We start from the raw sequence: 13,334 nt of genomic DNA, 5'->3' as shown, positions 1-13,334 counted from the left end.
ATGATACACAATCTTAAAAGAACAAAGCCTTTGCCCACTGTGGTGTGGCAAGCCTTTAGGCCCAGCCCTGGGGAGGCAGAGGCAGGAGGATTTCTGTGAGTTCGAGGCCAGCTTGGTCTACAAAGCAAGTTCCAGAACAACCAGGGAGGGGTGTTACCCAGAGAAACACAGTCAAACCAAAAAACACAAACCCCAAACAACAACGTCAAAAACAAAACATAAACTGAAGCCTTCATCTCTTCAATGCTTTCCAAGGGTCTGCAGAGAAAGCTGTGGCCTGCCACCATGGTCTCCATCACGTTCTCCTGTGGCGTGTCATCGTAAAGGGTGTGGGGCCAGACACTCCGGGGCTTTCGCTTCTAATTCGTTTTCTTTTGAGGCAGGGTTTTCTGTAGACCAGGCTGACATCAAACTTACTATGTGGCTGAGGAAGATCCTGACCTTCCCATCCTCCTGCCTCTACGTCCCAAGTGCTGGAATCGCAGGCCACCAAACTCGGTTTTATGTTTCTTTCGTATTAAGCAGACAACCAACTAAGCCAGCTAAACCGTTCTGTTTCTTGCCCAGATTAAAAAGACGTTGGCCGGGTCTTTTATATGAGAAAAGTGAAGAGGCAAGGAGAGCTCCTGTCGTACCAGACTTGGTCGCCATGTTTCCTCTTTCTCAATGAAATCACCCGTGTTTCTTTTTTCTTTTTCTTTTTTTTTTTTTTAAAGATTTTTATTTATTTTATGTATGTGAGTACAGTGTTGCTGTCTTCAGACGTACCGGAAGAGGGCATCAGATCTTATTACAGATGGTTGTGAGCCACCATGTGGTTGCTGGGATTTGAACTCAGGACCTCTGGAAGAGCAGTCAGTGCTCTTAACCACTGAGCCATCTCTCCAGCCCCCCGTGTTTCTAAAACGTGGTTAGTGGGAGAGCCAAGCAGAAGGACTTCCTGTTCAGCGTGTCCAATCGAGTAGAAATCCCTCTCCACCAGCTCTTCCCTGCTGACATGATGGATGTTGACTGGTGTGTTAGGCCACACTCTCCCTCTTCCCTTTGCTTTTTCCAAACGGAAGTATCGACGATGTTTCTGCTGACCTTGCACGCAGAGCTCGAAGGGGTACAGAAGAATGGGCAAGTGAAGGCTGGAGAGATGGCTCAGCGGTTAGGAGCACTGACTGCTCTTCCAGAAGTCCTGAGTTCAAATCCCAGCAACCACATGGTGGCTCACAACCATCTGTGATGGGATCCGATGCCCTCTTCTGGTGTGTCTGAACACAGCTACAGTGTGCTCATAAATAAAATAAATAAATCTTAAAAAAAAAAAGGGCACGTGAGAAAATCCTTACCTTATAGTAAATCCTCCCAATTAAGCCTTCTGCGGGCGAGCAAAGATGGTTCCTTGTAAAATTTCATGCATATAAATATGTGTATGTTAAATATTTACGTAAGATGTAGTTATTAAAAATAGTGCCGTACATTCTGTTGAATGACTGCCTTGTTACTCAAAATGCTGTAAACATTCCTGTCTGACACACAGAACTACCTCAACCTCTTCAGATCCAGTGAACTGCTGGGTAAACTCATAATCATAGATTTTACTAAACATCTATTAGTACTGGCTCAGCCCCTTCTCTTTGTTGCTATATTCAGTTCTGCAGTGGCTTTTTTTTTTTTTTAATTTTTGATTTTTTTTGTCTTGTCTTTTTTTTTTTTTTTTTTTCCCGGAGCTGAGGACCCAACCCAGGGCCTTGCGCTTGCTAGGCAAGCGCTCTACCACTGAGCTAAATCCCCAACCCCTTATTTTTGATTTTTTTTTTTACGTGCACTGGTGTTTTGCCTGCCTGTGTGTCTGTGCGAGGGCGTCGGCTCTCCTGGAACTGAAGTTAGGGTTGAGAGCTGCCAAGCGAGTGTTGAGACTTGAACTTAGATCCCAGCGAAGAGAGAACTGCTGAGCCGTCTCTCCATGCCCTACCTTGACATCCTAACCACTTCCATGACTTCACTTTTTTAAAAGATACACTTTAGCTTCAAAAATCAGCTTTATTGAAAATATATCCCGTGTGTGACAAAGTAAAACCAATAAATATAAGCAGCGTGGATTCTTGTCTTCTTTTCTCCTCTGCTTCCGGGAAGCCATGGGGTGAGCCGTTTCCGCTCACTCCCGCGCTTCCTGCTGTGATGTTTTGCTCACCGTGGGTCCAGAGCTTAAAGACCTGAAATCATGAACCAAAGACTGAAGAGCAAACACGCCCAGTGCCTCAGGAAGAGGAGGAGGAGGTGCTGGTACTGATGCGTCCTCTGCAAGCCCACCATGGAGCAGGTGGAGGGAGTTGATATATATATATTATTCCATATGATGTGCTTCTTGACTGGCTGAAAGACAATGACTACTTGCTACGTACCACTCGTGCCTTCCTTCCGATTGGGCTGGCTTCAAGAGCATCTTCTGCACCCACATAGGAAAGGTAGCATGTCAGATATCCTGCCGATCAGATATTTATATTGCAATTCATATAAGTAACACAATTACAGTTATGGAGTAGCAATGGATGATTTTATGGTTGGGGTTGCCACAACACAAGGAACTGCATCAAGAAGTTGCAGCATTGGGGAGGCCGAAGAACCACTGGGCTAAGGCCCTCTACTTGGTTTCATGCGATTTCTCTCTTTGGGAATCTTGAGCATGCTCAGAGCAAATGCGTATTTGAGGGCTCTCCCACAGGAGAAAGTGATTTCGGGGATGTTCTTTCTGGGCGCAGGACTCTGCCTCAGCTTCTCCTAGGTCTTCCGCAAAGTCACTTTGACTTTTTCCAAGCTGGGCTATTCCAGGATCTCTCTCTACTAGGTAAATAGAAGTTCCGTCTCCTGTCTATCCCCCCTTCGGCTGCCCCCTGATCCCCACACTGCCCACACCGGCTCCTCTGCCTCTCCATCATGTGTCCTGGGCATTTCCGCCTTCACTGTGGCAAAGTGGGTGGGTTTGCCAATCCTAAGAATTAGCAGACCGGGTTGGGGATTTAGCTTAGTGGTAGAGCGCTTGCCTAGCAAGTGCAAGGCCCTGGGTTCGGTCCCCAGCTCCGAAGGAAAAATAAATAAATAAATAAATAAAAGAATTAGCAGACAAGAGAAGGCACGCTTCTGGGACTCGGGCTTGAGTGGTGCGGTACCCAGCATGCACTTTACAACCGCTGAGGACTTTGTCAAGGCCACCACAGTGGGTCAGGTGGGCTGGCGTTTCCTCATCTAGCTGTGATGTATATCGCGGAGCCCGCCTTTATGCCGCTCGGATTCCTAAGCGCTTCTTTCTTGGAAAACTGAACATGGTTCCAGTCTCGTCAGATTTCCGTGTCCCGTTGTGATAGCAGCTTTTGCCCAGTTCCATGGAGTCTCCAACTGTCAGGAATCCCACAGTGGCTTCGAAGGTGCTTCTAACGACCCCCTCTCTGAGCGCACCCATCGGAGGGGTGGAAAGGAATTTCCCAAGTGTTTTTAAAACCAACTTCTTTGCTGAAGCAAGAGGAAGAGTCTAAGCTCTCTGTTTCTAGAAGGATCCTCCCTCTTAGAGAACTGAGTTCCTGTCAAGCTTCCGCTCACTGGCACAGCCAGCCAGCAGTTAACTTCACTTTTCCGTTCCCCGGGCGGCAGGGCCGTCCCTGCTGGATTTAAACTCATGTCGATATTCTGCCCATTCCTCCAGCCATTTGGGGGAAAATTACCAACTGGGATTCTTCAGAAATTACGTTTTGTCTTTTCCTGAAATGTCCGTCTCATGTGTAAGCTGGTTGCTAACAGGCCACTCATTTCTATAGCACACTTTCCAAAAACAATGATAATCTGGTCTCATTTTTCTAGATCTGCTTATAGGGGAGGACAAGGAAAGCTGCTGCCTTGCTCTCCCCCAACTAATGACAGAAGTGTGTCCCAGCTCCAAGTAACTTGAGTTTAACAACATTTCTGCCTTGACAAAGTAATGTAAAATTTAAATGGGGGAAGGCATTTAATATTTAATACTAAGCTTTAAAAAGAAACCTGCTGCTAGCATGGTGGCACACGCCTTTGATCCCAGCACTCAGGAGGCATAGGCAGGTAGATCTCTGAGTTTAAGGCCAGCCTGGTCTACAAAGTGAATTCCAGGATAGCCACCGCTATACAGAGAAATCCTGTCTCAGAAAAGAAAGAAATTAAGAAAGAAAGAAACCCCTGCTACCATTGCAATGGGCCTTGACACAGAAACTATGATGCTGATAATAATATTTTAAAAGGTGCAGATAAAAAAATCTCAAAAACAAAAACAAAACAATAAAAAAAATAGTGTAGACTGGTATCCATTTTCTCTTGGACCACCTAGTCTGTCCCTCTTTTGGGCGATACCTGACCCAGACTTCATAAAAAACAAAACAAAACAAAACAAAAACCAACTAACCAACCAACCAAACAAAAAACCCAGTAAAACCTGGCATTTTGTTGAAGCAAGAACTCCACTTCTGAAGTCATGAAAGAGGTAATTGTCTTAGGTCTTTGATTGGTAGGAGCACCATTAGAAACTCCTTTTGTTTTCCTCAGATGAAAGGTTGGAGAGATGTCGGTCGCAAAAGAGAAACTGGCTACGGGATGCATCAAATTGTCTGTGGCTGAGAAATATGGCCAAGAAACGCAAATCCTTTGTGCTTTTCCTGGACTTAGCATTTATACAACATATTTCGTGGTTAAAAGCCCTTTACTATCGTTACTAATTACCTCCCAAGGGTTTCGGGGCAGTTAGGAAAACCCTGGCACAGAGCCAGTGTTCAGAGCTGTTGGAGGCACGGGTCTGTACCGGTTTTGACTCCTGGGCTTGCTATAGTTTCCCAGCACTGGGTCCCGTGTGCTTAGTCTCTACAAACTTTCCTTTTTCCCAGAGGACATTTCCTCAAATACAAGTTATGGAAACACAAAATAACAATTCTTTCAACCTTTAAAGGCTGGTGACAGGTTTAGGTTTGTCCTCAAGCCAGAGTCCCCGGAGAGACAGTGCGTACTGACTTCTAAAAATGCACAGACAAATCCAGAGCAGCCCCGCTGTAAATAGCCAAGAGCTGCCTGCCTTTCATTGTATTTCCAGAGACACACAGAGAGCATTTGATTGAAGTAAGCTTCCCCTAAATATTGATAGGAGTAACATTGCGTCTTGTGTCAGATACATGTACATTCTGTCAGAGAGTGTACACCAAGTGTGCACAGTGTGCCCGTGCTTAATGAGAAGCCAGTACAAAAGCAGCCATTAGTCATACATTGGATCTTTCCTGTCTTATTCTGCGCTTTGGGCTTTCGAATGGTTTGTTAACAAGTAATTATCAAATCCCATGTGAAGTTTCACATCCTGAACTTCGAAGTTGTCACTTTAATATAGTTCGCAGTGTTGCATTTTATTTTTCTTAATACACTCTAAAAAATAGCATCTGACGAACTGCGGCATCTGTAATGCTTATGTTTCTGAGCACACCGAAAGAGAAAGGTTGTGGGAACACAGCCCACTGGACCAGTCTCTACCTGGTGGGTGTGGTGTTCTTCTGGTTTGCAGGAACCCGTGCTCCAAAACACAGCACCTCCGTTCACTACATCTGGTGTGTGGTGCCCTCTGCTGGCCACTATAGGGTAGTGCCTTTTCCTGTTCCTTGTATATTTTTAGGTGCTGTGTGTGTCTCTGTACTTACATTTCTGAGGGTGGCCTTAATGTATATTGAGGGCTGTGTGGATATAGAAACTGGTCCCGGGTCCCTTTTCGACTTGTTCAATACAAATATTACTCTCTCAAGAAGCCAAATATATCACCGTGGAACTGGAGATAGCAGGGAGCAATTTCCACTTCCAAGGGTCTCAGTGACAGAGCAAGGGGTAACCTCCTCGACAGGACTCGGACAATAGAGCAAATAAGTTGATTACTTGGAGAGCCTCATCTATTCTTATCGTCACCGGGTTGACAGACATCACAGTTAATTTGCTACCAATTTGCCTGGTAAAAATCTGTGATGGAACGTCACATATCCAGAAGACAAAAAATGAGGGTATTCTTTAAAAAGAGGGTACCCGGGAACCTCTCTCACTCTCTGGGGGGCTTTGTTACTTGACTTTGCTCTGTTTGCTTTGCTAAAGAGACAGATGGTACAGTTTTAGCTGATCCCCTAGTGAAAAACAAATATAATCTCTACCCAAGGAAGGGATCCTAATTCGAGGTCATCTTGGCTCTGTGAATTTTCAAGGGAGTGGAGCCACCAGTACTCCTGCCTGGCAGCAATGCCAATGAACTACAGCGATGGCCTGGCAACCTTAAAGCTGCAGCAGGGGCATGCGTATCTTGGCAGTAATCACCACTGGTCTATTCAGCCTGGTCAATCACAGTCAGTGTGATTGGCTCACTCACTAGGAGGGAAATCATGGTTGGTGTGGGAGACCTCGACAACCACCTGGGGCTAGTGAGGTTATGCAGCTTAGAGAAGAAGAATATTTACCACCTCTCTATTTTAAACCGGCATACATTTCTAACCGCATTTTACATATCTACCCTTATAATTGCAGATAGGTGTTACCCTGAGAGGCCACATCTTTTAAGTTCAGACTCCATTTTAGAGAACCTGACCTGAGCTTGAACTCAGGTAAACTAACAGGCTGGTACTTGACACTAGTTTCCAGGTAGCCCCCAACAAAACCAGAGCCTAGCTCTAGTCTCTAGGCTAAACCCCAACAAACCTGCACCCTTAGGGTACAAGGCCTCCCCCTGCCTAATGAGCACCAGCGCACAGAGAAACAGAGATTAAGTTTATGATGTGACTCCCAGCCCCAGCCATTATGTTAAAGACCACAGTGGCTTTCCAATCAGATGCTTGCACACTTACCCTCCCACCCCCATCACTGCTACTTATTATAAAGCTTTGCCCTGATGGATATTTGGGGCTCCCAGCAACCACCAAAACCATCCTGTGTGATGGTGGTGTGTTGCGTGTTGTGGGGGAGGGGGTAACTAGCTCGAATAGAATAAAGGCCTTGCTCTGAGTTGCATCAGATCGGCTCCTGTCTGGTTTTGGAGCATCAAACACTCCTTGGCACTACACTCTATGTCAAAGCTGCTTCCCTTTGCTATGGGAAATCAGTTCAGAAACACACAGCGGGTCAAATGCAGAGGACAAGTGATTGTGTGTGTGTGTGTGGGGGGGTTCCAACTTCACTGACAAATCTGTAACGTAATTCCTGTACTTAAAGCTCAGGGAACATTTGGAAGGTGAGGGGGCGGAGAGATTGTTAGAGCCAGAGGAAGAGGAAGGCTGCTGTGAGAATGTGTCTCCTGGGAATAGCAGGGGAGCTTCACTCATGGTACCCGGACACGAAGCCTAAACAGGTCCTGAAGGAGTAGAAGACCTCCAGACATGTCATCACGGGAGGAGGAGATCTCACAGGCCCCAGCCACAGACAACGAACGAGCCTCCGCAACTGGGGAGATTCCAAGAGTCAGAGAAATCTTCTTCCCCGGGGGAGGAGGTCATGATTTCGAGAGGGAGCAGGGAGCAGGGCACGGGAGCACAGTAGGCACTTTACAATGCTAGGCACACAAGGGGCCAGGGTGACTGAGTCTGCCTGCCTGCCTTGTTAGCCGTGCATCCTGTGCAAGGAAGGTTACCTCGTCTGTAAATTGGGGGTGATGGAAGCACACATTGTCACAGGTAGAGAACACACGCAAAGGGCTTTGCATACTCATTATCGTTTATTATTCTTTTATTAATCATTATTCCTTTCAGCTTTTGGAGATGCCTTCGTCCTTTTAAAGTCCTAAATCAAAATCAGGGAGAAACTTCACGTAAGTCTCAGGAGTACAAGACGTTCCAGTTTGGCTGGAGAGATGAATCAGCAGTTAAGAGTGCTTACTGCGGGGCTGGGGATTTAGCTCAGTGGTAGAGCGCTTACCTAGGAAGCGCAAGGCCCTGGGTTCGGTCCCCAGCTCCGGAAAAAAGAACCAAAAAAAAAAAAAAAAAAAAGAGTGCTTACTGCTCTTCCAAAGGACCCAGGTTTTGTTCCCAACACCAACATGAGTTGACTCACAACCATCTCTAACACCAGTTGTGGGGATCCAACGTCCTCATCTTTGTAGGCAGATAATCTCCTTCCCTGTCAGCATTCACAGTGACAACCAGGGCAATTGTCTTAGTTAGGGTTTTACTGCTGTGAACAGACACCATGCCCAAGGCAAGCCTTACAAAGGCCAACATTTAATTGGGGCTGGCTTACAGGTTCAGAGGTTCAGCCTATTATCATCAAGATGGGAACATGGCAGCATCCAGGCAGGCATGGTGCAGGAGGGGCTGAGAGTTGTACATCCTCATCTGAAGGCTGCTAGCAGAATACTGGCTTCCAGGCAGCTAGGATGAGGAAGACCTTCCAACTCACAGTGACGCACCTATGCCAACAAGGCCACACCCACTCTGACAGGGCCACACCTCCTAATAGTGCCACCCCCTGGGCCAAGTATACACAAACCATCACAGAAATCTAAGAAAAAAAAGTATGAACGAGGTGTCAGGCCAAACTATAATAAACTCATTCATAAGTGATCACGAAAACCCCGCTGTGAAACTGGATGTGTTTACATAGAACAGGGTTCAGATGCAGCCCTTAGATGTTCAGAAAGAGGAGATGTTCATCGTGAACTTGAAGAACAGAGATGGACAAGAGGAAGTGCAGAGAGGTAGTCAGCATCGGGGTCATGTGAAGGTGCCGGTTTGTTTATGGCAATGGCAAATTTTCCATGCTGATGCTGTGGCAACGGAGGGTTAGCAGCTGCAGAACAAAGGACTCTGGGTCATCAGTGAGTTCAGACACCTGACTCTTCTTGGGTTCAAGGTTGTAGCTTCTCCGATGTCACTCCCTTAAGAACAGGTCCTAGGTATAACCTCTCTTTCCTTCTTGTCCCTGTAGCCCGTGCCTCACTTCAATCCCCACGTCTTTTGACCTCCGCACATAAACATCCAACCCCCGTATCTCTTTAAACTTTTTTTTTTTGGGGTTCTTTTTTTTCGGAGCTGGGGACCGAACCCAGGGCCTTGCGCTTCCTAGGCAAGCGCTCTACCACTGAGCTAAATCCCCAACCCCCTCTTTAAACTTTTAATAGAGTCGTTGGTCTGGGATTCATTAACCTGTTGTCTGCTGTAAAATATACAGAAGATGAAATAATGCGTGGCTTTGTGTACAAACGATTGGGCCCTCAGGGTACGGAGCTGCGTCCAACAAAGATGAACCTAGCTGGAGTCTAGTGATAACAATGACGTAAGATGGGTGCGTGGCACATGCTTGGTGTCAGAGTTGGTTGAATAAATAAACGTGGGGCAGGCTGATGACTTCTCATGTAGTATAGGACACAGTGGTTTGAATGAGAACAGCTCTGTAGGCTCGTGATTGAGTGTTTGGTTCCCAGTTGGGCTGTTTAGGAAGGATGATCAGATGTGGGCTTGTTAGAGGAGGGGTGTGACTGGGCTTTGAGGTTCCAGTATCTCTGCCTCCTGCCTAGGGGTCAGATGTAAGTCTCCGGCTACTCCTCCAGTCACATGCCTCCCACTGCCAGGCTCCCACCATGATGGCTGTGGGCCCACCTTCTGGACTTGTAGTAAGCCCTCAATTAAATCCTCTTGAAACCAAGTTGCCGTGGCCATGGTGTCTCTTCACAGCAATAGGACAGTAACTGAGACAGACACAGGGTGGCTCTGTATGGCCACTTCCTTAGTAGAAATGCTTCCTGTTTGGAAAAGAGGGAGGGAGGGGAAGAGGGGTGTTTGTGTGTGTGTGTGTGTGTGTGTGTGTGTGTGGTGTGTGTGTGTGTGTGTGTGTGTGTTAGCACTCAGTATACCAGCTTCTGCATTAGCTGCTCCTTGACTGGCCATTTTTTCCTCCAGGGGAGGGAAGGGAAGGTGAAGGAAGGGGATGTGGTCTCTCTCTCTCTCTCTCTCTCTCTCTCTCTCTCTCTCTCTCTCACACACACACACACACACACACACACGTGAGATGGAGAGAGAGAGAATTGTGTGTGTGTGTGTGTGTGTGTGTGTGTGTGTGTGTGTGTGTGAATATAGTGACCAATGTTCACCCCCTTTCAGTCATGCTCAGGTCTTAGGACCTTAGGTTATAAAATCATTCCTTTGCCAGAAGGTAAACAGGAAAGCAAAGCATTAAAATCCACTAGGGAAGAGTTTGACTTGGTAAACAAATTCTCTTGACAGCAAGGGGACAAAGGGGACTTTATGGTGGCAAAGAGCTTTGAATGAAGAGGGCTCAAAGCCAAGTCTGTGGGTGAGAGGGCTTGCTTCTTAGGGTGTGGCTTACCAGCAGCTGTTGCCCCTGGAGGTTTGTAGGGATGGCCGTTCTTGGCCTCCAGCCAGCATGACTGTCTGTGACCCTGTTTTAATGAGACTTTGAATCATGTAGACCTGGGAAATGCAAGCTTAGGACATGGGAGTGAGACCTGAGAATGGTTTTTATAAAAGTAGGTCAGAGTTACGTTTGGAGGGTGCATCCGGTTGCAGATGTGACAAAGCAAAGGGCTGTTTGGAGAGCCAGGAGTCTGAAACTGATAACCAAGCTGGGGAGAGTGGGCTGGAGACAGGGCTCGGTGTGAAGAGTGCTTGCTGCTCTTTCAGAGAACCTGAGTTCAGTTTCTAACACCCAAGTCCTGCAGCTCTTGGCCACCAATAATTTCAGCTGCAGAGGATCGGACGCCCTCTCCTGGCCTCCACGGGCGCCTGCGCTTGTGCACATGTGCACACAGAGACAATGCACACTCATAACTGGACTGGACACTTAAGGGTTCTTTGGAAAGTTGGTTGGGTGGCAAAGGCACGTTTAGCTAAAGTGGACAGGGGTGGGAGATGAAGGCAGAGAACGTTTGGCTGAAGCAGACGCAGGTGAACGCATGTTCTGTTAAAGCACCGATGTGGAAGGACGCCGCCGGGTTGGTGTATCCCTGAAGTGTTTGTGGGTGAATGGAGCTGCCGTTTGTGACCTGTGAACTGAACTGCCGATTTCCAGACAACACAGAAAGGGAGTGGCTCCAAAGAATCTTTCTAAACAGCTCCCCTCCCCCCCACCCCTACCCTTTCTGGTGGTGGTGGTGGTGGGCTAAAAAGGAGGTTAAAAGAGTTCAAGAACCGTCATTAAAAATAGGTTTTGAAAAAATTAAAGTTACACATAATTTTTAAAAAGTCTTTATAAAGGAGACACACACACGGGGGTGGGTGGGGGGGAGAACAGGGAGAGGGGGAGAGAGATGCCGGGAGAAGGCAAGGGTCAGGCAGTATTTCCACCTTTTGTGTTTGTGCTCTGTCAGATCTACTTCTGGTCATGTGGGAACGACATGACCAGATTTGCATCTTGATCACTTGGGCCCGAGTGAGGCTGAAGGGCAGAGAAATCAAGAGTTTTGCAGGGAGGCAGTGAGTGTCCTAGCTCAGGTAGTGGCCAAGCAAATGGAAAAGGCAGGGGCGGACTTAAGATATTTTAGGTGGCAATATGCTGATCAAAGGCTCCGTTTGTGTGTGGATTGGAAGTGGGAGGCTGGAGGAGCAGTATTAGTGGGCGGTTGCGCGTGGTGAACTGCCGGAAGAATCCGAGAATAAGCAGGTCTGAGAAGGGAAATTGTGAGTTCGGTTTTCAACACGTTCAGCCCAGGTGAACAGAAAACGTGTGGGAGGGGAGAAGAGAAGGAATCAGGGAAAGGGTGGAGAACCGGATGAGTCAAGGAGGGTGGAGGAGGAAGACGATGAGCAGGACACAAGGCCGTGCCCAGATTTCCGTGCCCAGATTTGGGGCTACTGTGGTACACCTTGCTGTGCTTCCCGTTTTATTTCCTGCTTCCTCCGAACGGGATTTAGCAAATGGGTTGAACCCCGAAAAAGTGCTTAGAATTTGACTTCTGGCTTCCTATCTGGTAACCAATTTGTTGTCACCGCCATTTGCTCTGTGAAAACAGAAAGAAAATTAAGTTATTTAAAACTGTGGTTCAAGACCAAAATAGTCTTCCCATAGTGTTCCTGAGTGAATACCTTTGTGTCTGCTCCAACACGATTTTTTTTTTCTTTTTTTTCGGAGCTGGGGATCGAACCCAGGGCCTGCAAGCGCTCTACCACTGAGCTAAATCCCCAACCCCTCCAACACATTTTTTAAAGTGGAATAATCTCTGTCTCTCTGTCTGTCTCTCTGTCTGTCTCCCTCTCTCTTTCACTGTCCTTGGAGCTGTGGACTACTTTCTTCCTGCCAAATCTTTCCCATCTGCGAACTTTCACAGCTGTTTTACACCTTAAACCCCAGCAGTGGCTAGCAGCCTGTCTTGGGATAGTCTCATGATCGTTTCGTATTTGGCAATCTGGGCTCCTGTGCACGCCCCACACTTCTGTGTGTGTCAGAGGAAGGAACTCCATAAGAACTTGGAATCTCTCCTCCACACTCCTCCAGCCAACAGAAGCCAAAGGTCGCCATGTGATTTGGTGAGTTCGTGCAAGAGAAAGAAAAGTACTCCCTCCTGGACCCCGTCGCTCTTGCCAGGCTCCAACATGGCCGGCCAAACGGAGTCCTTCCAGAACATCCCTCTCCAGCCTTCCGCGCTCCCGTTTCACCTTCCGTCCGCCGCGCTCCCCAGGGTCAGGACCCAGGAGCCAGACAACCGCCTCGCTTCCCGACCCCCACGCGAGACCCGCCCACCGCCTCGCGTCCGCCAATCGAAGGCCGTTCTGAGGCGACTGGCAGGCCCGTCCGGCCCCGCCCCCAGCCTCGCTGTGGCCTGCGGCTTCCCGGCCAGTAGCGCCGCTGTCGGTCGCGCGGGCCGATCGTGTGGACACCGTCGTGTCGCGGGCGCTTGCCTCGGGCCACAGCGCAGCGCCGGGACCGTCATCCCCGCGGCGTCGAGCATGGACTTCGAGGACGGTGAGCGGCGCGCGGGGCGGGCCGCCGCGGCGGGCGGGCGGGAGGGCGGCGGGCGGCCTGCGCCGGGGGTCTGTTTACCGCCTCAAGATGGCCGTGTGGCTTTGTTCTGTGGGCCGCGCGGCGGCCGCGGGCCGGGGCGGGAGCCCCGTGGTCCCGGAGCCGCACGCGAGGGTGCGGCCGACGGGAGCCTTGCTCCCTAGGGGGTCGGCCTCTCTGCGAGCCCCGCGGCCTCGCCCGGGGCCGCCTGCAACTTCCCGGCCTGGCCGAGCGGTGACCCAGCTCACGGGGCCCTCCGGGCAGCGACCCGGTGGCGGGTGGAGCCGGTCCTCACCGCGTTGCCCCGGGCTCTGGAATCTCGCACGACACAGGCTGCCTCGGGCTCATGCGGTGCTTCTCTGTGAGGCGAGTAA

The 13,334-nt window shown here is 48.8% G+C and overlaps 1 protein-coding gene and 1 long non-coding RNA gene across 8 annotated transcripts in view; one reads left to right on the top strand and one right to left on the bottom strand.

The window, feature by feature from the left end:
- Positions 1-11,194: 11,194 nt before the first annotated feature.
- Positions 11,195-12,653, bottom strand: LOC148001185 (uncharacterized). The gene is made up of 2 exons (XR_015637229.1): positions 12,618-12,653; positions 11,195-11,962 (listed from the first exon to the last, which is right to left on the bottom strand). It is a non-coding gene; the product is annotated as an uncharacterized LOC148001185 (long non-coding RNA).
- A 144-nt stretch (positions 12,654-12,797) lies between these two features.
- Positions 12,798-13,334, top strand: part of Zfp326 (zinc finger protein 326) — a 39,833-nt gene continuing 39,296 nt past the window's right edge. For all 7 annotated transcript variants that reach the window (XM_087584343.1, XM_087584338.1, XM_087584342.1 and 4 more), the window contains 1 exon segment: positions 12,798-12,924. Coding sequence is in view for 3 of the 7 variants with exons in the window: in XM_087584338.1 (XP_087440464.1) it covers positions 12,909-12,924 (16 nt within the window). In the remaining 4 variants the exon portion in view is untranslated.

The sequence above is a fragment of the Rattus norvegicus genome, chromosome 14, assembly GCF_021556685.1.
Source record: "Rattus norvegicus strain SHRSP/BbbUtx chromosome 14, alternate assembly SHRSP_T2T, whole genome shotgun sequence".
Taxonomy (NCBI): Eukaryota; Metazoa; Chordata; class Mammalia; order Rodentia; family Muridae; genus Rattus; species Rattus norvegicus.
The sequence above is the reverse complement of the archived record's forward strand: the minus strand, read 5'-3'. Positions and strand labels throughout refer to the sequence as shown.